This window comes from Pezoporus flaviventris, unplaced genomic scaffold (assembly GCF_033815535.1).
Source record: "Pezoporus flaviventris isolate CSIRO_AGI_PZ_B2104156 unplaced genomic scaffold, CSIRO_AGI_Pfla_v1 ptg000001l, whole genome shotgun sequence".
NCBI lineage: Eukaryota > Metazoa > Chordata > Aves > Psittaciformes > Psittacidae > Pezoporus > Pezoporus flaviventris.
In genome coordinates this window covers 24349974-24375491 of record NW_026892549.1, presented here as the reverse complement: position 1 = coordinate 24375491, position 25518 = coordinate 24349974, and the positions used below count along the sequence as shown (strand labels likewise).

Below are 25518 nucleotides of genomic sequence, written 5' to 3'. Positions count from 1 at the left end.
ATCATTCACTACTGAACTGAAAATTTGAGACCTGCTGAACTGTGTAAGCTACTGGCATTAACTCATCCCCACAGCATGTTCCCAGCTGCACAGACAAGGGTCAGAAATGTGCCTGCACAGGCACTGCCAATCACCAATAAGTAGAGGCAGAAAAAGAGGAAAAATCTACAAGCTTATGTCTCACATTCCTAATCTTGGACAAGATGGGGTTCCCATGGGGACACATTTCCTGATGGCTTTTCCCTAACCCTTACTCCACATGCCCCCCCCCCAATGCCTCCAGCTCAGCTCCCACACTTCTGGCTGCCTGACCCCACCGCATTCTCCATGTCTCTAACTTTTCATGGCTGTCCTAAAGCTCTACCTTATTCAGACAGCCTCACTAAATTCTGCCTGTGTCTCTTTGTGCCAATTTCCTATTCCTATTTTCCTATCCCAGCTCCTCCTCTCTTGCACCCTACTGTTAACTACACAATGATTTTCTGTCTCTTGCATAACCAGGACCAGCCTCTCCCCAGCTTCTTGTCTCATTTTAGCATTTACAATTCCAGGCCACTGGCTTCCAAGTCATTTGCCATTCATCTCAGCTTGCAAGTTCCATCCTTCCTTCTTCATCAGCTTCCAGCTTTTCTTACTCTTCTGCACTGACCCAGTGCCAACTTCTTTCCTCTTACTCCTTGTTCTAATCTGTGTCTGCCCTTCATCCCAGCTGTTATCTATTTTTATAAGAGACTTCATCTACCTTTAAAAGCAGTGGTGATTTTATTTTTTCTTACATGCTGCTGGGATGTCAGAAAGAAGGGGAAAAATTAAACTGTGGTCATACAATACAGAACAGTCCAGGCCCAGCCCAGCCCAGCCACAAGCAGCCATTACAGGAAAAGCCTGGCTTTGTCCCCAGTCCATGGGTGAATCATGCTCAGCTACACATTGTTGAAACAGCCTGTGCAGTACAATGAGGAAGTATCTTCAGGGTTGAAGCACACTCAGTGTTTCAAGAGGATTATTACACATGCAGCTTCAGAGATTGTAGTGATAATAAATCTAACAGGAAGAAAAAAAAGTCAAATATTTTAATTGTTAAAAATCAAAGACACTTTACTATGTTCCTTGAACTGGTTTTATTTGTCCCAAAAGCTTTCAACTTGGACAAGTTTGGGAGGAGTCTGTTTTCTTAAAACAAGGAATAAACTACTTCCCTGCCAAACCTACAATCTCTACTGCAAAGCATGCTGCTGTGACTGCAGCCCAAAGAAAAGGTCACAAGGGCCAAGTTTTTTCTTTAGTCTCATTCTTGTAAATTGGACTGGTTTTGACAAAAACTCCCCCTCCTCTAATTTTTTTCAAACATTCAGAACTCAGTGTTAATGCCTGTGTCCAACCCTCCTCTTTCTTTTGATAAACTGCTTTTTAACTTTTTTGCAAAGAGTAGAAAATACCAAGATATGATATGAAGGTTGTAGCATCACAGACAAGGAAAAGGCTGGATCCTAAAAATGCTGTAGAGGATGAAGTAAGAGTAACAGTAACAACCTTAATAGATGCGTCTAGACATGGTACAACTGAAAATGTCACTTTAATTGCAGGGAACTGCAAAATTGTAACGGAGAAGATGAAGAAAACCAGACAAGGGAAGGGAGAAGGAAAGGGTAACATCACTAGATTACAGCAGCTAACACTGCTAGAAGGCTGTCTGTAAGCTACTGACGGGTTTGTGCCAAATGCGAAGTCTCCATGCTTGAAGGGCAGATTATGCCCCAGGAGAACATGACAGCAGGCTCTGCTGGCTGACCACCATCCTGTGGGGCTGAGGTGGTGGCACTGAAAAGGCCCCTGCAGTGAAAGATGCACTACTGCCTGAGGAAGCACATCTCTCCTCAGGCCACACTGTGTCACACAGCTGAACAAACGGATCTGAACTACAGATTCTCCTTAGACAAGACAGCTAGTCTGCAAAGGATGTTTGGATTAGATTCATCTCACCATCTAAAATATTCTTAATTTGTGCACTTCTAAGCACTCAAACATCTGTTTGAGAAATGATATAGAACCATCTATACAAAGACAAAAATACAGTTCCTGGAATGACAGGATGTAAATGAGCTGGCAGTTTCATTTAGATGACTCTGGGGCTTTGCTCAAGTATTGATTCTGCAACCAGTGTACAAACAGGCTTTTATAATCACCTTATTATTGTTACCATAACAAAATACAATAAGCAACCTGAATTTCAGTTTCCTTTTCATACAGCCCTAATTTGATTTCACATCACCTCTCAGTCCAGTTGATGTAAATTTCATCAACAGACTATTAACTCATGTTGTATCTGAGGATATTGAGATAAAATATAAAGTTATTAACACCAACATACCACACATCGCTTTTTTCACCATCTTTTCTCTGTGGCCCTTAAGAATAATTGCATCTAGTCAAATCAGAAACTCCACAGAAGACAAGTTTTTTACTGTAACTTCAGTATTATACTTACCATATTCCTTTGGTCTTCTAATCTTACTTTCATCAAAAAAAAAAAACAGACAGCAAGCAAATCTCCACACCATCCTTAGAACACCGCATTATTTGTTGTTCCCCTCCTAATCTTAATTTATGGAATGCCTGCTCAAGCATTTTTTTGTCCTAAAACTTGTCTTATTGCTTGCCTGGGGATTTTAACCCAGACCCACAGAGAACAGTTTCTCCCTCCCTTTGCTAGGAATGCCTCTGTAGAGCTGCCTGTCAGTTCTGCAGGAAGTTAATGAATATACTGTGAATGCATACAGTATTTCTACTGTCAGCAAGGTTGAATCAAAATAATTTATTCTAATTCATATTAGTTTTTCTTGTAACTTGTCTCTACAGTGTAAAAAATGACATCTCCATTTGCTGCCACCCTCCAGCACTAGAATCAAGTTACAAAATCGTAACTTATTTGAAAGGCATTTTTCAATCGGGGGTGAGGGTGTGGGGTGGGGATCTGAAAGTATTCTTCATCTGTGACAGAACAAGCACAGACGGGTATCTGAGAAGTTATCACACATGATAGTAATGCTAACAGAAAACAGAGCAGTTTTAAACATGCTAAAAGGTGTGCGGTTGCCATTCATACATTTTTCACAACAAACTTTATGAAATACCTACTTTCAGACTAATGATATTCAGCTTTTGCTGTAATCACTGAAACATCAAACAAGTTAGGAACAGTGAAGAAGTCACGCACAGCTTCTTACATGATCTTGTTTTCTTGTATTAACAAATACTTCAAAAAAGTAACTTCCAAGTAAGAAATATATTCTCCATTATAGCACAAATGCTATGGGATGAATCCCACAGAACTAATGGCCTTAAACTAACTAACACAGAATAAAAATAAGACAATATCCCACATAATTACCTTGCATAAAAATCTCCTGAACCTTTTGCTCCTTTACCCAGGCTTTTACCTCCTCATGTAACTGCGGGTTATCCCTGAGAACTGGGTTTAGACTGTCTACGTCGTCCTAAAGTAGAGATTAAAAAAAGAACCATATGTTATGTTTACTTGTAACATTTCTGTTTAATTTCCTAGATGTATTTTAGAGTACAATATTAAGTAGTTTGGTGCTAATTTTACTGATTGCCTACAAATCCCTGTGTTATTTTTAGAAAAAAACTTTGAAGTGTAACATAGTGCTAGAAGTTATTTCATGGGAACACAGTATGTCAGCTCCCGCATGTGGCCAGACTTGTAAGCTATTAATAGGATCACATTTTCATAAATACTGTCTTACTAGAAGCTAAAATTGCCCTCCAAAGACCTCAATGTTTACAGATATGCAGAAAGAATTGCTTAAATAATGGTTAAATTAATCTTAAAAACAAAACCAAAAACCCAAACAAAATCCTGTTTTTCATATCTGTAAAACTTAACATGGACATACTGTGCATAAACATAGATATAAACCCCATAAAGATAACGCATAAGAAAGCTGTATTTTAAGAGAAACTAATATTTTGAAACACCACTACTACTACATTTTCCAAAATGTAGGCCTTTATTACAGGCAATTTCAAATAAGACACACACCTTTTTTTCCAGTTCTCCTGGAAAAGATTCTTTTTGACTATTCAAGCAGGACATCATCTGGGAAATTAAGACATGTTTGGTGGCACTGTCCTTCTAAAGAGGAAAAACTAGGTACAAAATCTGGTTCATATCCTTGAAAGCACGGCTTAAATCATTCATCTCTAGACTCTTATAATACCTATTCCTCTATTTCAGAGCAACCTTGCTAGTTCTGCTTTTGAGGCTGTAACAGAGAAATAAAGCTGCACCACAGCCTGGCAACAACTTGTACCGAAGATGGCCTTGGAAATGCATGAGCTGCAGGAACATTCATTTGTACCAAGAGAACTTCAGACAGCTAAAATAATCAGTGGTTCTCCACATAGAAAATGTAAAATGTTTTATCAGTACTGCAGCTGAGATCAAGCAATTTCTTTCCTTGATCTCCAACAAATTCCTTGATGTTTCACAATTATTATGAAGAGCTCCAGCCACAGAATACAAAGATACAAGCAACACAGGGAATGGTGCACTGCTGGCAAGCTCTCAAGTGACACGAGCAATTTCTCTCTATTCATCTAGATGAGATTATTCCTCCTAACCCACTGATCACAGGACACCTATTTCAAATTCAAAATTCACTTCCTGACACTTGAAGATTTGCTGTGCTCCATTATGGAGAATGCATCAATGCTTCAGTTATTAGAGAAAATTGCTCTCTTGCCGTATGCTTTTGAAGGCGTTACAGCATCAGAATCAAAAGAAATGGTCAACATTATCTTTTTATTACATGCAAAGTATAACAAAGTAGAAGACCAACAAGACCTCTACCACCAAGTTAAAAACAACCATGTAAGTATGTTGCTAGCATTATCAGAGACACATGAGGGTCAACACTAAAATTTATTCCAAGATGGCAGACTAACAATGAGGCAATCTAAAAAGGGTTCTATTTTCCTGTGCAAATCTATTTTTTGTATTGATCCTACATACAGAACCAATACCACCACTGGAAAGAGAGAACGATTTGCCAAGGGAACCCAAAAGATCCAGGAACTGGAGCTGTACGATGTTCATTTGTCTGCCCTTCTTTTGGACCCTATTCCATAGCAGCTGTATGAGACTTCTGTACCAAAAATTTCCCCTCTCAGATCCACAAGTATTAGATCTAAGTAGCAGACTGAAGCACTGCAACACTGGAAGCCTGGCTGACTTAGAAATGCAGTTAACATGCGTATCTTGCACATTTTGAGTAATTCCTTCTATCTAAGAGAATTTGTATTTTAAGACTATACATATCGATCAGGTACCATGGAGTCAGACCTATTACTCAAAGACGAGCTACAAAAGGCACAAGTGAGGTTGAAGATCCAATACGCAGACTGCATGCAGGTATGACCACGATTAAGTACAGGATATCAAAGAGAACCCAGGGTTTTCTAAACAAACACATGAAATATAACATTTACCAGCAATCACTAAAAAAAAAAAAAAAAAAAGTATTCTGCTTCTAGACATGAACAATAGCTCAACAGAAATCAGTACAGCAAAGCAAAACATAACTGACAACTGAAGCTCAGTATCAAGATACCAGAAACACCCACAGGTTCCTGAAGTCTGAGAAACTCTGGTCTTTCGTGTATATATTACATGTATCTATGAAAAAACAGGTGTGCCATGACTGACCCTTTTCCACAAGTAATTTTACATCTGAACATCTAAAATCCAGGAAATTAATTGTATAATGTGTTAAACTATAAAGGTAATAGCCTTAAGGACAATGGTTTAGCACACATCAGAAACTCTGGCAAAAACAGGGAGACGGGGTAACAAGCAAGACAGACTCACAGTCTCCCCCATCTTAGCACTGAAGTCAAACAGATGACTCTGCTATGCCCAGGCCTTTCCCTTACCCTGTGTTTATATAGCTCAAGAAACAACAACTCTGTCTATGGATTTGAACCTCCTTCCTCTTGGGTGAAGTATCAAGATTGGCAGACTAACACACAGAAGAATTAAATGCCCTGTAGGATTTTCCTGTAGTCTTTTCCTCATTTGAAAGTAGTTCTACTCACAAAAGTAGAGTATGGTACCCTCTCCTAGACTACTTTTTCCACAAGTCCTGGAATACTGCTTCCAGGAAGATGTTAATGCTGGTTTGAAATCCTTGTAGAATGCAAATCAGGATGCAAATAAATGGGATTGGAATTTTCTTTTTCAAATTTACTGTAGGAATTTCTTTACATACTTCCAATGGCAGTGCCCCTTGCTCCACAAATTACTATATGCAACACTGAGAAAAAGACAAAAGGAATATTGGCTAGAAAGATATGGTCAAGATAATCCTTCCTGCCCTTCTGTAAGACAGTCACATGAAATAATGTGACTATCAGAAGCTTTCCAATCAATGTCAAGTTTTTTAGATCCTTGCTCCACTGTTCCTTCTTTACAGGCCAAAAGAGGAACTGGAGTAAATTTTCTGTTTAACTATCAAAACAATACTTGAGTCAGCTGCATGTCTCTCTAGGTGGTAATTTAAACCTGCTGGGGACTTACTCAACATCTAGGAATTCCTAAGGAGGATAAACAATTTTTTTCCAAAGAATTCAGTGTTTCAAAAAAATTAAGTTTTTATGTATGTTCTTTCTACTGGTGCAAAATTATAGAGCAGGTTCGAAAGTACAGACCATCAGATTAAGATACCAAGCTGCTCTAACAAGGAAGTGGAAACCTTTGTTCGGAGAAGTGTTTTCAGAAAGCTTATTAGGACAAACATAATTTATCATTCAAAGCCATAGGTGAACGAGTGCAGATCACTTATAATACTTCAAATTCCTTGGAATTCTAAAGACAGTGCCCACAGAAAAACAAGTCAAAATCCTAATACACACAGAATTCTCCTAGTTAAGCCCCATCCACAAACAAAATACTGTCCAAGATACTAAGAGGCATTCTTGGATGAGCCAAACCTGCATGTTGCCCAAAGACCATACAAAGAGTCTTCTGAAAGGCTGAAATGACCGCAAGCTCCTTTTCCATTTTGGGCAGCTGGGCATGCCTGTGGAAGGAATGCCTGCAGATTTCCACAGCTCTCTACCTTCCTAACAACACTTGAACTAATGAAACAAGTTGTTTTCTCAGTATTTTAAAATACTTCTCCAAGTCATTCTTCACAGACTTGAGAGGCAGCGAGTTCATTAAATCAAGAGATGAAATCGTGGAACACAGAACTACAACTACAAAGAGGATTCGAGTAGCCACTCTCACCCTCCATCACACAGCCTGCATGCTGCTTACAGGAGGGTGTAGAAACTCATCAGCTGGGAACTCTCCATTTTCAGTGAAGAGAACCGACGATATGCATTCCAGGAAAACCGGTCCTGGAAAAAGAGCAGCTTTTGGCACTAACAAGGCTTAAATAACAGCCTGGAAGACCAAACTTCCACATACCACCTGCCATACATTAGGAACCTGCAAGCATTTATTTGGTAAAGTGCCTTCTTTGGCCATGGTGTCTCTGCATTTGGCTTCAGGGCATCACAGACATCTTTTTAATATCAGTAGGAACTCATTTCAGCTAGTGTTTTACAGGGAAAGACTAAGTAGATTTTGCAGTCCTCGCAAAGGTCAACACCACATTAGTCCTCACCATCTGTGGCTTAATTAACTATAGCTTCCTCTGGCTGCTTAGAGGTTTTCTGGTAATTTAGGACACGAATTAAATGAAAACTAGTACATAAGTGACTTGAGAGTCCCGTTTACAGCATTTACACAGCATGTGCTGCAGAAGGAGATAAGCATTTTGTCAGTACTTTAATGGTAGAGGGACCACATTTAAATTCAAACAGTGCAAATGAAGAATTCAGACATCAATGTATCAAAAGTTTTCTTGTTTCATTAATATCTTGAAATCAGTTTCTATAAAAAACTGAGAGCCCCCTTTTCCCTTTTCTTTTTTTTTTCCCCACCAAATCATTTTTACAACTGCATGGAACTTCAGCTGCATAGAAATAAAATTTCAAATTCCACTCTGAAAAACAAGGAATAAGGTGAATCAACACATGCCAACTGATTGTCACAACAGTCTTCAGAGAACAGTGGCAGAAGAAAGTACTGGTTTTGAAAACTAGACTGCTCAGAATTTACACTAGACCTCTAATGCCATCATTTAGAAGACTATTTACTCCCATTAAAAAAATAAAAATTACCTTACCTGCACCCAGCCTCAAACATGTACGTGATTTTTACCCCTCATTTAAAAGGGCAATGTGATTTTCTCCTTATTTTCATTCCTTGATAACTAACCATCCATTTCTTTTTTCTTCCTCTTTTCTTTTTCACTGATCGTGTTACCTGACATACCTGATTGTATCACTGATCTGTAATCTCTTTCACTGATTATACTTTTTCAACAAACCTTCAATCTTAATATTGTCCTGCCTGACATCCGAATGCGCAGGGGAAAAAAAAACACAAAACAACACGTGAGACAGAACAGGGACGTAAGATATGGGTAGGCAGAACACCAAAGATCTTAAAAAGTTCTATTAATTGGCAGTGTATCTCTGCCATGCTACAACACCTTTTTTTTTCTTCAAGTGCAAAAGATGAGAAGCAACTAAAACACAGAAAAATTGACAGCAACTGACACCCCCAAAAGTATCAATGGGCAGGTCCTGCCAATGCTACACAGACCACATCAAAACCCTACAGGGAAATCACCAAATTTAGCCAAGACTAAAATACAGAGATCTTCTATTGCTTCACAGACACATACACATGCATAGACCACTAATAAACAGCATACTCCTTACTCCTTTCTGACAAATGAAAGGCTACCCCTGCTGCCACACCACTGCAGCTGGTAGGGCAGGAGGTCAGCGAGGCACTGAAGGCTCCAGGGCTGTGCAACTCCACAGAAGCGCATAAAGAAATGCTTTTCCAAAGGGGACTGCTCCAGGCCGAACAGTGACCCGATCCACAGTGTGTCCCTGCAACACCAGCCAGAAACACTGAGGTTACTGAAGGCTAGAAAGTTTTTTGGGAGATCATAACTTCCCAGGTTACCTTAAACAGCTTTGTCTGAGCTGAGAGAAGAGGCTTAGGCTTACAAGGCAACCCTAGTGCTTTCTATGTAAACCCAACCCACACTTGACCTATTTTCTGCTGTTCTGAGAGCACAGTCACGATTTACCTCATTCAAACCCAGCAGCTGCTGGGCTACATCTGAACCAGTTAAGTCAAGCTTGAAGGCACAACCCTGACCCCTAAACCAGAAACAAAGTCGAGCTGAGGTCAGCCCTGCTCACATGTGCACAGAGGCACGCCACACAGGCAAAAGCAGGGACGGGCAGAGACGCTCTCCCTAGGTGCAGAGGCCAAGCCAAACAACAGGGATAACGAATCCCTTCCCAACAAGGGGCTCTTAATGCACTGTTGTGACAAGGACAAATGTTTATAGATATTTCGGACCACAAACACTTAATATTAAAGGTTATTTTCAGTGTATGATAGCTCCAACTGTTTCTGTAAGTAGAAAGGTTTAACGACAGGGAAAAAAAGATGAAGACTAAAACTTCAGTGATTTTCCAGCTGTCATTAAGCTTTAACATCTCTCAGGAAAAACTATCAACAATTTGTATTTTGTTCCCCACTCTTCCCTATACCTAATACTTCTCACACACTCCTACTTCCTCATTTCACCTGTTCAACAATTAAGGAGCTGACGCTAATTTTAAAGTTTTAATTATCATGTTTGAGCATCAGGGGAGCAAGGCTGCATACACCTCTCTAAATCATGATTTGGGGCTTGAAGAAGCATCACTTCACCGGTTAGTTCAGTTCTGGAAGAGTAACTCACACCCGTAAGAATAGGGCTGTGAGTTATTTCTATTTAAAATACTAAAGGTTATCCTATGGAAAATATATTAAAGTTAGGAACATAAATATATGGGGGGTGGGGGCAGATCTGTCTTGTAGCCTAATATTCTCCCTGATTCCAAGTCACAAACACAAAAACAAAGCTATGTGCCTTCCTGTAAGACTAGCAATGTCTCAGGCGAAATGGGTATGCTGGAAAACTTGCTTTTCACAAGTACCTCACTATTCCTGTATCAGTAAATAAGAATCTAGAATGGAAAGACAAAAGGGAAACAACAGCAGCATACAGAATGAGCATGCAGCAGGTAAGCAAGCAGCCACAAATGGACAAGCAAAACCAAACCTGAGCCAGGCAGACATTGTCACAAAACAAGCGAAAACCTGCTCTGCTGACCTCTACAATAGTTTTGCATTTGAAAATAGAGACAAAAAAAAAAAAAGATGACCCTTATGCTCATGGGTTACAACACCATCTCTTCAAGCAGCTGGGACAATCTGGGTCAGAAAAGCATGATCTCTGGGAGTGCCAAACGTATCTTCTAACATCTGATCTAAAGACTTTCCCAAGCAAGCAGCTCCTACAGACAAACCTAGTGGGCTGTCAGTTTCCACTTAAGAGCACATTTGTACTACTTACATTCTCCACATACAAACAAATGAAAGTCAAGTGATAGCGCTGCTCCATGTCCACCCCCTCCCTCATTTTGATGACATAGCCATACATTTGTTTTTTTTCTATTTTCCACTGAATCACATTTCCTTCCCCTTCCTCACTGCAGGCTCCTTATATTTATCACCATCTTCTCAGCAATATGCAACTTTGTCCTAATTTTGCATTTCGTTTTATCTAGTCCTAGGAGAAACAGGGAGGGGTACAGGCCCTACCCCACTCAGTCAGTAACTTCCAAGTCACGTGGTGATACTGGAAAAAGCCTTTGAGTCACCCAGCAACTCAATGCCACTATGGGAAAAAGAAACCTCAAAGTGCAGACATTTCCTGAAGCAAGCAATTACCAGAGTGAAGCTGACGCTAACAAGGAGAGTAGATCAGCAGATTGGAGTAAAATCTTCTAAACCGAAATCCAGACACCCTGTGAATTGTGAACAGCTTTCAGAAGGTATCCAACAACTCCCCAGACCAGAGCAGCTGAAGGACATGCTGAATGGATGGAGGTGTCTAAGCAAAAAGAAGTACATTCTGTTGACTACCATTTGTCTGAACTACTGTGCTGCTAGAAAGGCAGTCGAATGCCCCCAGAAATCAAGCCAAGAAATCAGTTCTTGCTCAGACCGATCATTTTACAGAAGACCCATCCTCCTTTCATCAGGGACAGCAGAAATTACTTGCAGCAGCTTCAACTGCCACCACAAAAAAAAAAAAAACAACAAAAAACAGGACAGACCAGATAGTTCATCTCTTATCTCGTGGTTAATTACCTCCATCAAATCTTTTATCAGCTGCATTACTCAGCAACAGCGTTCTTTGACAAGGCTACTGATAACTAAAAGCTTACTGTATTAAAGAGCAAAGGTCTCTCAACTCAAATCTGCAGAAGAAAATTGCAAACCACTATCCAATACCTGGCAGACTGACAACAGCTCCTAGAATCAACGCCACCTCTTAGAAATGTGCATCACAGCATCTCACCCTTGTGAATGACTCTGCTCTGTAATGTGAACTACCACCAACTCAGATTACCAGCAGCCATGGAACTACCCAGTCCCTTCTGCAAATATCCTCAACCCTATTTACAAAATAGGAGCTCTGGGAATATAAAACTTTGCAGCTCCTTTGCCCCTACAACTCATAAGGATTACAAGCAGAATACAAATCCTTCCCAACAATAAAAATATCTTAACCAGTTCTTTTGTCAAGAGGAAAGAATACATCAGATATCTTCAAAACATTCTTGAAAGCTGGCTTCAGTGGAGTTTGGTTCACTTAATTACTATTACATTAATGTTTTATTTTCAAGTGGTTTTCCAGGGCTTGTTTGAAAACATAGTTCTTAGACTGTTGGCCCACATGCCAATAATATGAAAGTAGTTCAGAATAAACCATGCTTCTCTCATGGTTTAAACAAGTACCACTGTATTTGCACGAACTTTTCAGAGTTAATTTCTAAATGGGATTTAAGGCAGCACTGCACAGAAGCAATACATCTGGGTTGGAAAAACAATCAGCACGTTTTTCTGGCAGAATTTCCTTCAGAAGAAGAAACTTCTCTGTTTCAGGGATACAGTGAAGAGACTCTCCAACTGTCTTACTACGCATGTGACAGTGAGCCCATCACTGTGCAAACGTGGAAATGCTGCCTCTCCTCCAAGACAGTATCAAAAGCAACACAGCCATCATTGTGTGCTTTTTGCCTTTTTTTTTTTTTCCTGCTAAGAGCACTGTTCTGACCTGCTGGAGCCATTTTTGGAGTTTTCCCTATAAATAACAAGAGGTCTGACCAGCTGGGACGTATATCATATCTGGATTAACACCAAAGTTCTCAACAACTCCAGAGAAAGCAATGGCTGTGCCTTTTATAGAACAGATGAATAATGGTGTCGTGAAGAGGAAAGATTCATTGCTAATCAGGAAACAGGGATATTTCAGTTGCTGCTGCAATAAGCTCCTTGGGGTAAACTTAGGAAAGGCATTCAGTGTTTAAAATTGACACTATGCTCATCAATTTAGCGATATTTTTCCATCGATAAATCTACTAGCACATAGAACCAAAAAATTCCTATTGAAAACATAACTCAAGACTGAATTACACTACTTGGAAGGGGGGAAGCCTGACCGTGTCAAGCACCATACATTAGCCACCAAGTCTTAACGCATCCTGAAATCTGCCTTTATTTGTTCTGTCCCGAAGTGGCACAGAGTAGTTAAAAGAAGACAGCAAAAAGGAAGAAAACATTCACACTGGGTAAATACCCCAGCCTCTATGGCTGAAACTATGCTTATAATTCACAGCTAAAATAATAAAATACGGAATAGCTTGTGATGCACAGAAATTACTATGCTCCAAACTCATTTGCTCAGTAAAAACACACTAAAATACTATGGCAGACACACACAAATGAGGGGGGTACAGGGAAAAAAACAGGAATAGTTTATTTTAATTCCATTCAAAAGACAGGAAATGTTTGCTAGATTGAAGGGGGAGGATCAGTATTTACAAACAAAGGTAGCAAAAAAAAAACTTCAAGTATATTTAATTACATAGTATACTGCTAAAAAGAAAGTAAGATTGATCAGGAAATGCTCTGTACACCAAGATCTCTATATCAAAACATATACTACACTTTTTATCAGTAATGTTATTCCAGTGTCTAAGAAAGTAAGATTCATACTTCTTTCTGATTTTAAAAAATTCAAGTTTGGATAAAATTACTTGAGTGTCTCCCCAGATGTTTGGCCTGGAAAAGGAATGCCATATACACACCTGGAACTGCTACAGCTCTCAACCTCTGTTCTACAAACTGTAGCTTGCTCGAGTTTGTGGAGCAGTTCTCACAATGCACTAGGCTATAAATTAGTACTTCTACTAGGTATAATTTCAAAAATACATAGAGTAGCAGCCCTGAACAAAGGAATATTGTATCACAGGAAGAAACAAAAGCAAACAAACCCATGGGCACTTCATCGAACAAGCTATTGTGCTTATCATGTCAAGCTAAAGCTTAATTCTGTTAAGAACACATTTCAATGAAACTCAGTTTCCCTCCTACCTGAAATGCAGGAAGGCCTACTCTTTTCCTGGGTAAGCACTCCCATATAATGACTGTGGGGTTTTACTCTGGATGGGTTTGTCAGTTTAGTAATCCCAAGACTGCTTTTGAGAAGTACTAACATACTTCAGTGAAAAGGATTCAATCTTCACCTTCAAAGAAGAAACAAGTTTTGCTCTGCCTGTTCTGTTTTAAACGCCTTTTATTTTAACATTACCTCCTACAGTAAAATTGTGGTCAAACCATTTAAATGACCATGATTTTCAAAAAGTTGAAGAAGAGTAAAGCAAGTTCCTCTACAAGAGCGGAAGGAAACCTGCTGTCTCATGGATTTAATTTACCTCCAATGGACCTCACAACTCATTCCTCTTCCTCCTCATCTACCTTCCCACAGCCCTCAGCAGTTCCTACTACCTGGAAGAGCCACACTATTTGCAGCAGCTATGACACCCACCTGCTGACTGATAGCCTCCCCTCCATGCTGCCGATTTCTCTAAGGCTTGTCAGATGCGGAAGAACTACACTCCTGCATCAGTCCTTGTTGAGAGATTCAAAAAGGTAACTAAAGCCTGTATTTCTTAAAAAAAATAAAAATAAAAATCAAGGTAGAACAGACGGGTACAATTTTATTCCACTTATTTTGAAAGTAAAGACAAAGTCCTTAAGGAAGCAGCTCTTTTTCAAAGGGAGACACAAATACAGGCTTGGGAGAGACAATGTACATCTCCCTCTAACTTCACAAAAGGAGGGTGCCAACCCCTCCTCCCTCTCTTCATGAGCATTCCGATGAAACCCTTTCTGTCCCACATGTGTAGCTGTGAGTGAGGACTGGTATGAGTCATCTGACCCACTTCTAGCTGGACTCAGCCTTTTGCTTCCCCCCATGCTGGAACCATACACTTAAACATAGATGTGTTGGTAACAAGCTGTTTAGACCATCACTCTTTATGACACTGCCAGAGATGCCAGCTGGACTGCTTATGGGTGGTCCAGACACCAGAGACATGGGAAAGAACAGGCAGCTCTTAAATCCGATTTTGAGAAAAGTTAAAGATACAGAAAGCTGTATGCACCCCTGTTACCCATGGAGGAAACGAAAGCAGAAAGGGAGCACAAAACAGCCACGACTGCCAGCTGGCCCTCACCAGGAGTTCCCGAGCTGCTTCTGTCAACCTCAAAGGGTGGAGCCAACCCAAAAGCTCCTGCTGGCCTGATCACTGGAGGTACAAGTTCACAGGAAAAGCATTTTCAGCTGCAGTTGCTATTTTTAAGCCTTAAGTTTAAAGTAAGAGAAGTCTGAAAGATAAGTGCACATGTGATTATGGGGTGCTCAAAGTACAGGCAGAGGAATACTATTTATCCCTGTTTCAAGATGTTTACAAGTATTTTTTTTATGGGCACGTCACTACTACACAAGCCCTGCTACACAATCAGCTTGCTCTTCATGAGCAAACAATTCACAAAACCCAAAAGCATACAGGGCTGAAATGCCCGATGTCTGCCCATAACAGAAAATGAGAGTATCAGAGCTGCACAATGCTCTTTTCTCAATCCTTACTTCATGGCATGCAGAACTTGAATTTCTAACAGATCAAGTAAGATTAGCACAGTATTAGACTGCTAATCTGAGGTACCTATTTCATGATTAGTGAAAAAGTCTATTATTACTACTTCGACAATGTTAAGGTGTGCTAGACATTTGACCTGTCAGACCTCAGACATGCAATACATGTTTAGAAAGAGAGGGAAGTACACATGCTGCCATCTAATACCTCCCACAGGGGATTTCCCAGTGCCCTATCTTTACATTTGCAACCTTCATCAAAGAGGTAGGCAGACAGACCTTACCGTTTTGAAACACTAAGGCAATGAGCCTTGTCTTAAAAAAGTTGTTCCAAAGGAGAATGTGAATACAGAAGAACTGAAACATGGGTTTGATTCATTCCTAGCAGGGTTGGGTTTTTGGTTGCGTTTTTTTGGGGGGTTGTTGTTGTTTTTTTTTTTTAAACCCAGTATGCATGAGGACTTTTTGAAGACTCTGGACACACTTCCACTTTCTTCCTTGAGTTGTCAAATAGCCTCCTTGCAGGAAGTTTCATGATTGTGAAGGAAATCTTATTCTTTGCCCTGTCTCAGCTGTGCACATTTGTCCCAGTGCTGTACGGTCACAAATCCTTTAGAAATATATTATCACACACATATAAAAAAAATGTGTATGTATTAGGTTATATATTTGGAAATATATACACATCACGCACCCTGCTCTGCCTGACCCAGACACACAGCTGAAATTCACTGACTTCTTGAGGAAAGCAGAGTCTTTCTGGGTCTTTCCATAAAGTGGAAATAAATACATTTTCAATAAGTGTATTTTATAATGGAAAAGCATAAAATAAACCACTTTGTTATTCTTTATTTGCTTGTTCAAAGTATAATGCAGTTGACTCCAGCTGCTTCAGCCAGTAACAGCAGAATCACGCATTTCAGCCCAACAGTGCCCATGACTGGTACTGACAAACACCACCCAGACAAAAACATCACACTGATGAGGTCACATGTACCATATGCTGATCTTTAACACTTTACATCCCCATCTATAGTCCTTCAAGTAAACTACAATGCTTAAACAAAGTATGATCAGCTTCGCTGCTGCTTAACTTACTACATGTACCATAACAAACACAAGAGCTGTCATAATAGTACAAGTAACTTCTTATTACAGAAACCATTTCAGTTCTAATTATTTGAGTTAGGTCACAGCTGTATTTGTGAAGGCTTACTATCGTTTTGCTTAAAATACTGTATTAACAGATGTATTTGAAAGTGTGCTCATTTTCAGTCTGTAACAGGAGCCACTATAAACCCCATTACATGTTGATTTTTACTTACAAAATATGCATAATATATTGTGAATGCAAAGGAGAAAAATACAAGGATTTGACTTACACATCCCATTTCAAGACTACATTTTCTACAGATACTAATCCGACATAGAAAATGCATGTTGTAAATTTTGTCTATCATTTCCTGCAAAGGAATGGAATTTTCATTTCACTGCAAAGTACTATGGCAAATGTTCCTGTCTCCTTTACCGTCAAGATCCCCTTGTCACCACCATAAAAAGAACTAAATGACTAAACGGTCTGACCATTCCAGATTTATGAATGAGTCACTCCCAGTCCCACACAAGTTCCATGGCGAGAATAACACCGTTTATATTCTCTATGAAGCAACAGAGATAAAAGCCACCGGAAACAAGTTGTAGGTTGGTGTTACAGGTACCACACATACAGGATCCAAGGAATTTTTACAGAGAAGGGTGGGATTCAAAGCAGTACACATATAAGGAAAAGTAAAATCAGGTAACATTTATCTGTAAAGAATAAACTTACTGGCAAGTGTAATACTTGCTATAGAAAACCTTGCGATGAAAAATGGAAAAAGGCTCATGCAGTGCAGCTCCATACCCTACTTTTAATAATGACATTCATCCAGCTCTTGTGAAGGTTGTTCAATCTCTTAACAACTGAAACACGTTTGTTTATGCGAAGCGCAGATATGGCATGGGAATCCATGGTTCAGGATTCTGCGAGTCCTGCCAAGGTCTCTTTACTCTTGTTCTGGAAGAACCACTTCTGGTAACGACAGTAATTTAGTTCTTTGCCTATTCAAACTCTGTTTTTCCTGCCAAGACTAAAAGGATGCCAAGTGTGCTCTTTTCTTTGCCTTGAGCAGCTGTCACCTTTTAATGATAGCACCACCTAATTCATGAAGCCCTTTAGCCCAATAGTTATGTTAAACAGCACTGCATTTTTGATGAGAACTGATCTGAGCAGAATTCATACCAAATGCTCGTCTGCTGCCCATTACTAGTATTACAAGTATACGCAACAATGGAAAACTTACTCAGTAGTTAAGAATTATATCTGAAGTGAAATGGAGTCTTCCCACACATATTCATCTTTGTTTTGGCTGAAAGGTACTGGAATTTTAGGCACTAACAGCAAAATGCAGTAAAAAGTGTTTCGCTCACCATGGTCTATATGGACTTCATATTGAGAATGTGCAGCCATGAGAGCTTACATCAAAAACTAAACACATTTATAAACATTCAAAGTTTATTCATCTCTGCAAATAATGGTTCCTTAGTTCTGTCTTGTGCTCTAAAGCAGGTTAGCTGTATTCCAGACCAAACAAGGGAGCAAAAAGAACTTCTTTTTCTCTTTTTAGAAAAGCATATTTTTGCAGGAAGTTTACAAAACAAATCATCTAGGACCTGTTTTTTTGGCAAAGAAAAGGAAAGTTTTCAAGAAAAAAAGGTATACGCAAAAAATACCTCATATTAAGTGACCAAAGGCTAGGAATATAATTTCCAGCATTAACAAAAAAATAACAAGCAAAACAAATGCAGACGATCCTCCCACTTCAGGTATCTTTCAGGATAAAACAGTCTTATAATGATCAAATTAGTAATTCCACTTAATACACTGCTGGTACATAATTCAGTTAGCATGTTTAAGAAAGTTTCTGTTCCCTTAAGGATATTATCACTTGGTAAAGATCTTATCTGTACAATTAACTTGTAGAACTTTGCAATGAGACAGTGCTAGCACTGCAAACATGTCTACAGGAGGTATTTCTAAAACTTCTTATAACCTTTCAAATAAAGAAATCTTTGCACTATTCACCAGGGACCTCAATTTTATTATGTTTCTACATTCAATATGTGTGCAATATCCAGTTAAGATGCAAATTTTGGATGCCTTAGTACTTTAAAGGAATCTCTGTCAACAACCTCCTCCTAATGTTAAAACAAACAGACAATTTAGGTCTCTCTTGTCACCAAACTACTTTTGATACAGAACACTAGCCTCCATCTTAGGCTTTAATAGGTACTTGTTTGGTCAATGAGAGGGGGACGAAAACTCCTCCCACACAAAGTTGCTCTCAACATGTCAAAAATGGAGACCAAGAGTTAGGGAGACCAAGCTTGTATCTGGAACTATTTTTCATAAGCTACTGCTTTGTACCAGGATCTGGTCAACACCTCCTCTAAAACTGAAGTGCTAATGCTGTTAAATACAGTATTATTTACTAAGACATTATAAAGCCAGTTGTTCACATGACATTTTCAAAGATGACAACTTCAGTTTGTAGGCACCTCCCAAATTAAGGTGCTTCTATGTCTAATACTATATCAGTAAATACTCCTTGAAGTGAAGGGCCTAAAATGCATATAGCAGAGCTATGTTACTGCCAGCCAGGCCTGGCAATAGGATTGTTTTACAAAAGGCAGTCCTTCTCATATATTCAACTTGTTTTACTCAGCTCATCTTGCAAGGAACCAAAAGGAGATTGCCAAGAAGAGACTGATTACTGTTACTGGAACAAATGTTATCAGAGACATGATCTTGATAAATTTCAGGCAAAGGACAGACGCCAGCCCAAGTATTTGCTTTTTAAAATGCATCTGGAAGATTGTGGCTGGACTCTGAGGGTGAATTTACACTTCACAGCACAGCTGATTTAAGAGGTCACTGCTGCCAAAGGAGGATATCCCACTCTGTTGCATCATCCTAACTCCCTCCCTAGAGGAAGCCACAGCACTTGCTGCACCCTGGACTAATCCCCAGCTCAGCTCACTAACATCACAAGCTTTCTCCCACCCCTGGTTTTAAAAGGCAAGGTTGTGCTGGCTTAAAAGGCTGAAGGCACCTAGTGTGGGGTCCAGTAGTGGGAAATGTCCTTTGCGGCAGAGCCAAGCTGTTTGAGCAGCTCGAGCCACAACACGTAACCTCACCTGACAAAAACCGTTGAACTCGTTTGGCTTCCCTACCAGCGACACCCAAGAGCACCAGCCCTTCCACAAACTGAACCTCCCTCTCCTTTGCCCAGGATTCTCTCTCAGTCGCTTCTCTTTTTCTAGCTCTATATTTGGTACCAGGGAAAAAAACAACATCTTCGTGAAACAGAAGGGAAGAAGGGGTGTCGGGACAAAATTACACAGCATTTATTCAGGACCATCTGTTATTCCAAGTCTCAAAGTACTATTTCTGTACCACCGCAGCGTACCATCCAAGCCATAAGAAAGAATTTATGGCTATTCAAGTTGAAATCAGTTTCAGCACAAGCTGAAATGTCTCAAATATTTTTCTAATGTCAGAGAAAAGATTTTTAAACCTTCTCCTGAAGAGGTGGGGGAGGGAATAATCTCTTGTTCTTTAAATACACACGCTAATATATTAACATGTTTCTAATTAATGAAAAAGGCATTAAAATCAAGGCTACTGGAAATTTTAGCATGCTTAGAAACAACCGTTCTCAAAAAACAAACAACCCTAGTACATCAGATACCACTGTATTACTGCAAAGACCTAGAAATGAAAGCCCAGCTTCAGAAGGGAGGATATTATCTTTCATCTGCTCTACAACTGATGGTACTGCTTAACCTTTAAAGGAGTCAGGTATTTTACTTAAAGGTGGTTCAATAACATGAGTTGCACAGTATTCCTTGACATGATCAGATTCACTAGACTCAGATACAGTATGGGATATAATCTTTCACAAAATGAGCAATAATCTCTGGCAATAATCAATAGGACATTATTCCTGTAACAGAAGTTGACCACAAAGTGCACTTAAAAATAATAAACACATGGATTTTAACTAAGCCAAATGTAAAGGCCTTATACAGTAGTACATTTCTTACCTGATAGGGCTGAAAGGCACTATCATCAGTTATAAAATCCAGCTGTTTGTCCACAAGGAATTCTACTGCAGTAATTGAATTGTATACGCTTTTTCCAACCAAGGGCTTGAATGTCTATTAGGAAAAAAAATTAAAATTAACGGATTAAAAAAAAAAAAAAAAAGCTCAGCACATCAAACCCCAAGGACTAAAGAAATACTGATGTAATTATTCCATCAAAACAAGTTAAAACAGAATAAAAATTACTAATTATATAAGAAAGGAGGATTTGGGGGTTTGTCGTTTTTCCTCTGTGCCGTGGGTGGAAAACCAACTAGAAAAGGGAACTACACCATATATTTTCCTTTCCCTTATTGTGCTTGAGCAAGAGCATTTACCACAGAAGCTCGAAGTACAGGAGCACGATTAGATCTTAAAACATACAGCTTAGCAGAGAGATCCTCTCTCTGCCTGCAGGACTAGCTAGCGCAGTGGTAATTACAGTAAGGACGCTGAAGTGGAAGCAGACTGCAGATGTGAAACCTCCCGCCCCCCCCCCCCCGCCTTCCTGTTCTGAAATCGTTCACCTTGCCTGGAGTCACCCGTCTCATTTCCCTGCTCTGACTGCTGCTGCCGCCCCCGCTGCCGCGCCTCCCTGCAGCAACCGGCTGCTCCGGCGCAACCGCTCTGGAGGCGACAGCGCTTGGTCCAGGGGCTTTTGCAGCGGGGCCGGGAGGTTTCCTGCCAACATTCCAGTTGGACAACTGGCCCCTCGCCGCCTCTCCAGCACGTGGAAGCAGGAAACCTCCTGGCCCTGCTGCAAAAGCCGGGCATGGAGAAAGGGGAGCAGGGAATAACGGGCTCCCCGACGCTCCCATGCAGGCAGTCTTTGCCCAAACCCTCCTCCCTCGCCCCCGCCTAGCCTCGCCCAGGCGCTGTGGGATGCGGTAGGCGAGTGGGAAGGGAGCCATGACTTCAGTGGATCTGCCCCGAGAGGGGACGAGCAGGCGGTCCCCTCCCCTGCTGGTTGGGTTTCCTGTAACAGAAGCGCAAGGAAAACGTGACTGAGTGGGGATGTACCAAGGGGATGAGTCAGGTGAAAAGGAAATCCCAGCGGATGAAGAGGAGAGAAAATGCCGCTCTGAAGACACACAAGAACAGCAAGAGGAAGGCACGGGTGAACAAAAGAAATGACTAGCAGAAAGAACATGCAGGATATAAGGGGAAAACAAACATGGAGGGACAGAAGAAATAGAGGAAAGTTATTCTATAGGACAAACAAAAAAAAAAACAGTAATGAGGTAAAACAGGAAAGGAAAAAAGCCCTTTGAGATCGATTCTAAATTTAAAATGCAAGAGGAAAAGGCAAAGAGGAGAAGAATTAAAGGGCAGGTCAAACCCCATGAAGCACTGTGCAAATGCTACACTAACACATGTAAGATGCTGCTGTTGGCAAAAGGACATCACTAGCTCACATGCAACACCCCACAGCAACAGACCCCAAGGACTTACAAGGAGAGGACAGGATCACCGATGCCTGTTTAAAGGTGGGGAAAATGAGGCACAAAGCAATTCTGTAACTTGACAAAAGCCACCTAAGCAAGGCAGGAGCAGCAGTGACCTGCTCCCAGCCAGCCTGCAGGCAGATTGTCAGAAATGCACTCAAGGTTTTATCAGACTTCATTACCTATTTTACAAAGGTGTTGCCTTGCAATTAGGCTAAATCTAACCCAAATCTCTGGAGCTTCAGCTGTGTCCCTTACCAAACAAATGAGAGAATACTTCATTGGAGATACATAATACTTTAACAAATCTATCCAACTTTACAAATGCTCAGATGTAATTGTTCTGCATTCTTGTTTCCATTTCATTCAAGGTTTCACTTCAGCTGTTACCTTTTCTCTCACATAAACAAGGAAAAAAATAACCCCACTCTATCAGCCAGCCAGCCATCTCAACAGGGTAACTAGATGAAAGCACTGGAGGGGGCAGAAGATTATGACAGTATGCTAACTACAGAGTCTAAAGAGTAAATAATTATTTAACCTCTAATAGTTATGAAAGGGCCTTTGCTCTTGCATCACTTTTCTATAATGGATCTTGTATTGCTAATGGTTTGAGTTGAGAGGGTGGAGTTCACATCATGAAATTGCCAAGCATTGGGTGTATGAATCCAAAAGCAGGCAACCTTTTCTTTAAAAAAGTCAATGTTGTAGTGTCTTTCGGTTCTGAACTCATCCCCACAGCTTCAGAAGCACTGTTCTAATTTTTCCTTTCTAACTTTCTGGGCTATTATTCAGGTCAAGAAATATGTTTCCGACTACAAACAACAGGACATACCACATCATTAGCCAAAATGAAACCACGTGGAATGTGGCTTACAGTTATCATTCAGGATTCAGACAGCACTACAGATTAAGGTACTCATGAGCCACTGGTTTATCTTACTGCTGGTATTAAAAGAACTAGTTCCAAATATAGATCTGCGAGCGTGATTATTCTGAGAAGAGAAACGTAATGCCTTCTCACTTGCTTTCATAGATCTAAGCCTCTAGACAGGCCAACGCCCCCAAAATATGCATGTGGAGGATGCGGGCTATCCCACAAGCACAGAGGAAAAATATGTAAATAAATAAAGCAAAACTGCCATGTCACACACCTCCTCATCTGTGGATATCTGCTCAGCTGCACACAAGTTCAGATTTTTCAGGCACTATTAGAAAATATTTCTACTATCAAAGAACAACAAAACCCCACCCTTTAATAAAAGCAGGCCTGCCTGGGAAAGCAAAGTCCAGACTCCATCAGCTCTGGGAGATAGGCAGGCCACCAAGGACAGGAGAGGGATTTGAAAAATCTTAATACAAAAGACATGACCAAACTTCACACCACACATCACGTATGCACAAAGAAAAACAGACTAGGAGCACAACAGGCAGGAGTCAGCTACTAAAGGCAAGCATACGAGGCATGTAACAACATGAAAATAGATGTAAGAAGGTCCAACAAGCTCCTTACAGACTTTCAGAGGAAGACGCTCCCTCTTTCCGTTCCAGAAGTGGAAGACAGCTCCCTGGGAGAATAAAGCTTACTGGCTGAAACCAGGAAAAACTGAACCTCTTCAAACAAAAATCTTTCTTTCAAACTTGCATAAAGCTTCCTTTTACCATCCACATTAACCCAACTCCCTTAAGACCACAATTAAGCAAAGGACTCAATTTTAAGTGACATCTGACTTAAGCACTCTTCTAAGCAGCTGCTTGGAAAAAATCCCACTTTTTTTCCACCAGATTTCCCTGCTTGGCCAAAGGCAGCTCTGTGAACACACACACACACACACACACACACACACACTTCGCTCTGCCTCCAAGTTCCCTGATACTGAATAAACCATATTACTTTGCCCCCCCTACTGCCATCCATATCCACAGCTCATACAAGAAACAACCTGCCTATGACAGGTGCCCGGCACTGAGACCAAGAAGAGTTGGTTTTGGACCTTCTGGATAATTAAGCAATTTTTCAGAAAATATTAAGTACCATCATGTCACAGCAAACAATCTCAAAGGTATCCAAAGGCACTCACCGTATACTCGCAAACAGAGCAGATTACTCACAGACTGCTTTTCCTAACGCCCAGTAACACAACTCATCTATTTATTTATTGTTTCAAAACCCCCATGGCAACCACAGGCCCCACTTTCTCGAAGAAGCAGTACTGAACAAGCACACAGTGCGTTTTTACCTCTGTCTAACACGATGAAGCAGCTGGGGACGTGGTGAGCCGCCCGCGCGGTGGGAGCCTGAGCAGGCAGTTCCTTGGCACCGGCCAGGGCTCCGGGAGCCACCGCACCCCGGCTGCTGCAGGCTGGCGCTGCCAGGCCGTGACACCCCGGAGGCTCACTGCAGCAAGCGCTCGGGTTACAGCTAAGCCCGCAGCTGCTGTCCGGCTCATCCTGCACGTACCACTGCCTCCCAGGAGGGAGCCTTCAGCCTGCTCGGCTGCGCAACCCGCGTCCCAGCCGCGCATTTCTCTATGCACAGCCACTGCCTTTGCTCTATTAAAAAAACAAACATAAAAAAAAACTCTAACGAAATTTATGCCGTAAAATGAACTAAAAATATGAAAACGTATTCAAGAAAGCTAGTCTTACGCTAAACCCCGTAACATTTTATAGGCTTTCCTCTTTAAACCAAAAAAGAAACCGACAAGATCGTGTAAACATAATTTCTACCTACTATTCAGCAAACTTTTCCACACATTGTTCTTTAGCCTCGCTGGCTAGTCTGCAATAGCGCAAAACCTGGCACCTTTTCATTATGACACTTAATAATTCAAAATAGCTGGCGATGTCTTCCAAGGCCTGTTTGTTGCCATGGTTTGTACTCAAAGGCAGAATTACCGAGTGGAAAAGAGCGGAAGACAAAGCAGATTTGACATAAAAACCGAGCGTCGAGCCTTCTCGCACTCCCTACGGAAAAGCTCATTCCCAGCCAAGGCGTTACTCCGGGCGGGACTCTCCCAAGCCTTCCCCAGAAGGGGTGGTGGAGCCCGCACGCAGCAACCGGCAGAAAGGGGGGGGGGGGGTGAGCGGCCTCACAGGAAGGCGACGCGGCCCGACAAGCAGCACCCCCAACACACACGCCCGGCGGAGGCGCCGTACGGCACCGCGCTCCGCCTCACCGCTAACGGCTGGGCAACGAGCCCCTGAAGTTGAACAGCCGCTGCCGACGGCAGAAACGCAACCTCGCCAAGCAATGGGAGCGGGAAATCGAGTCCTTCATCTCCGCTCCCCCCTGCTGGCTTTCCCGGAGAGCGTGGGCCGCCTCCGCCCGGCTCCCCGGCGGGGGCAGGGACGTGTCCGGTACTCACAGCGCTCAGACCCACGTCCACCTGCCTCCGGGCTGAGCACAAAGCCGCCGCCTGCCGCGTGCGCGCCCGCGGAAGCCCGCCCGTCACGTGCATCCCTCCGCACATCGCGGTGAAGGGAGCGGGGGAAGAAAGACTCGACAGCCCCGTGAGCCTGGGGCCCCGGAGAAGAAACAAAGACCGCAGGGGCCCCTGAAAAAGTTAAATAGGTCCGCGGAAGGGGGGGAGGGGAAGAGGCGCGGAGGAAGCCGCGGAAGCGCCCCCCACCTCCCAGTTACGGCTGCGGATTCACCGAGCCCAGCCTACTCCCGC

At 41.4% G+C, this 25518-nt stretch overlaps 1 protein-coding gene across 5 annotated transcripts in view; it reads right to left on the bottom strand.

The window, feature by feature from the left end:
- Nucleotides 1–25518, bottom strand: part of JMJD1C (jumonji domain containing 1C) — a 164535-nt gene that overhangs the window by 35808 nt on the left and 103209 nt on the right. For 3 of the 5 annotated variants that reach the window (XM_061448880.1, XM_061448906.1, XM_061448898.1), the window contains 2 exons: nucleotides 20358–20471; nucleotides 3392–3497 (listed from right to left, as the gene is read on the bottom strand). In XM_061448880.1, the coding sequence (XP_061304864.1) occupies nucleotides 3392–3497; nucleotides 20358–20471 (220 nt within the window). Of the gene's footprint in view, nucleotides 1–3391; nucleotides 3498–4063; nucleotides 4809–20357; nucleotides 20472–25518 lie in introns of those variants that run through there. The other 2 variants (XM_061448889.1, XM_061448913.1) reach the window with 2 other exon arrangements.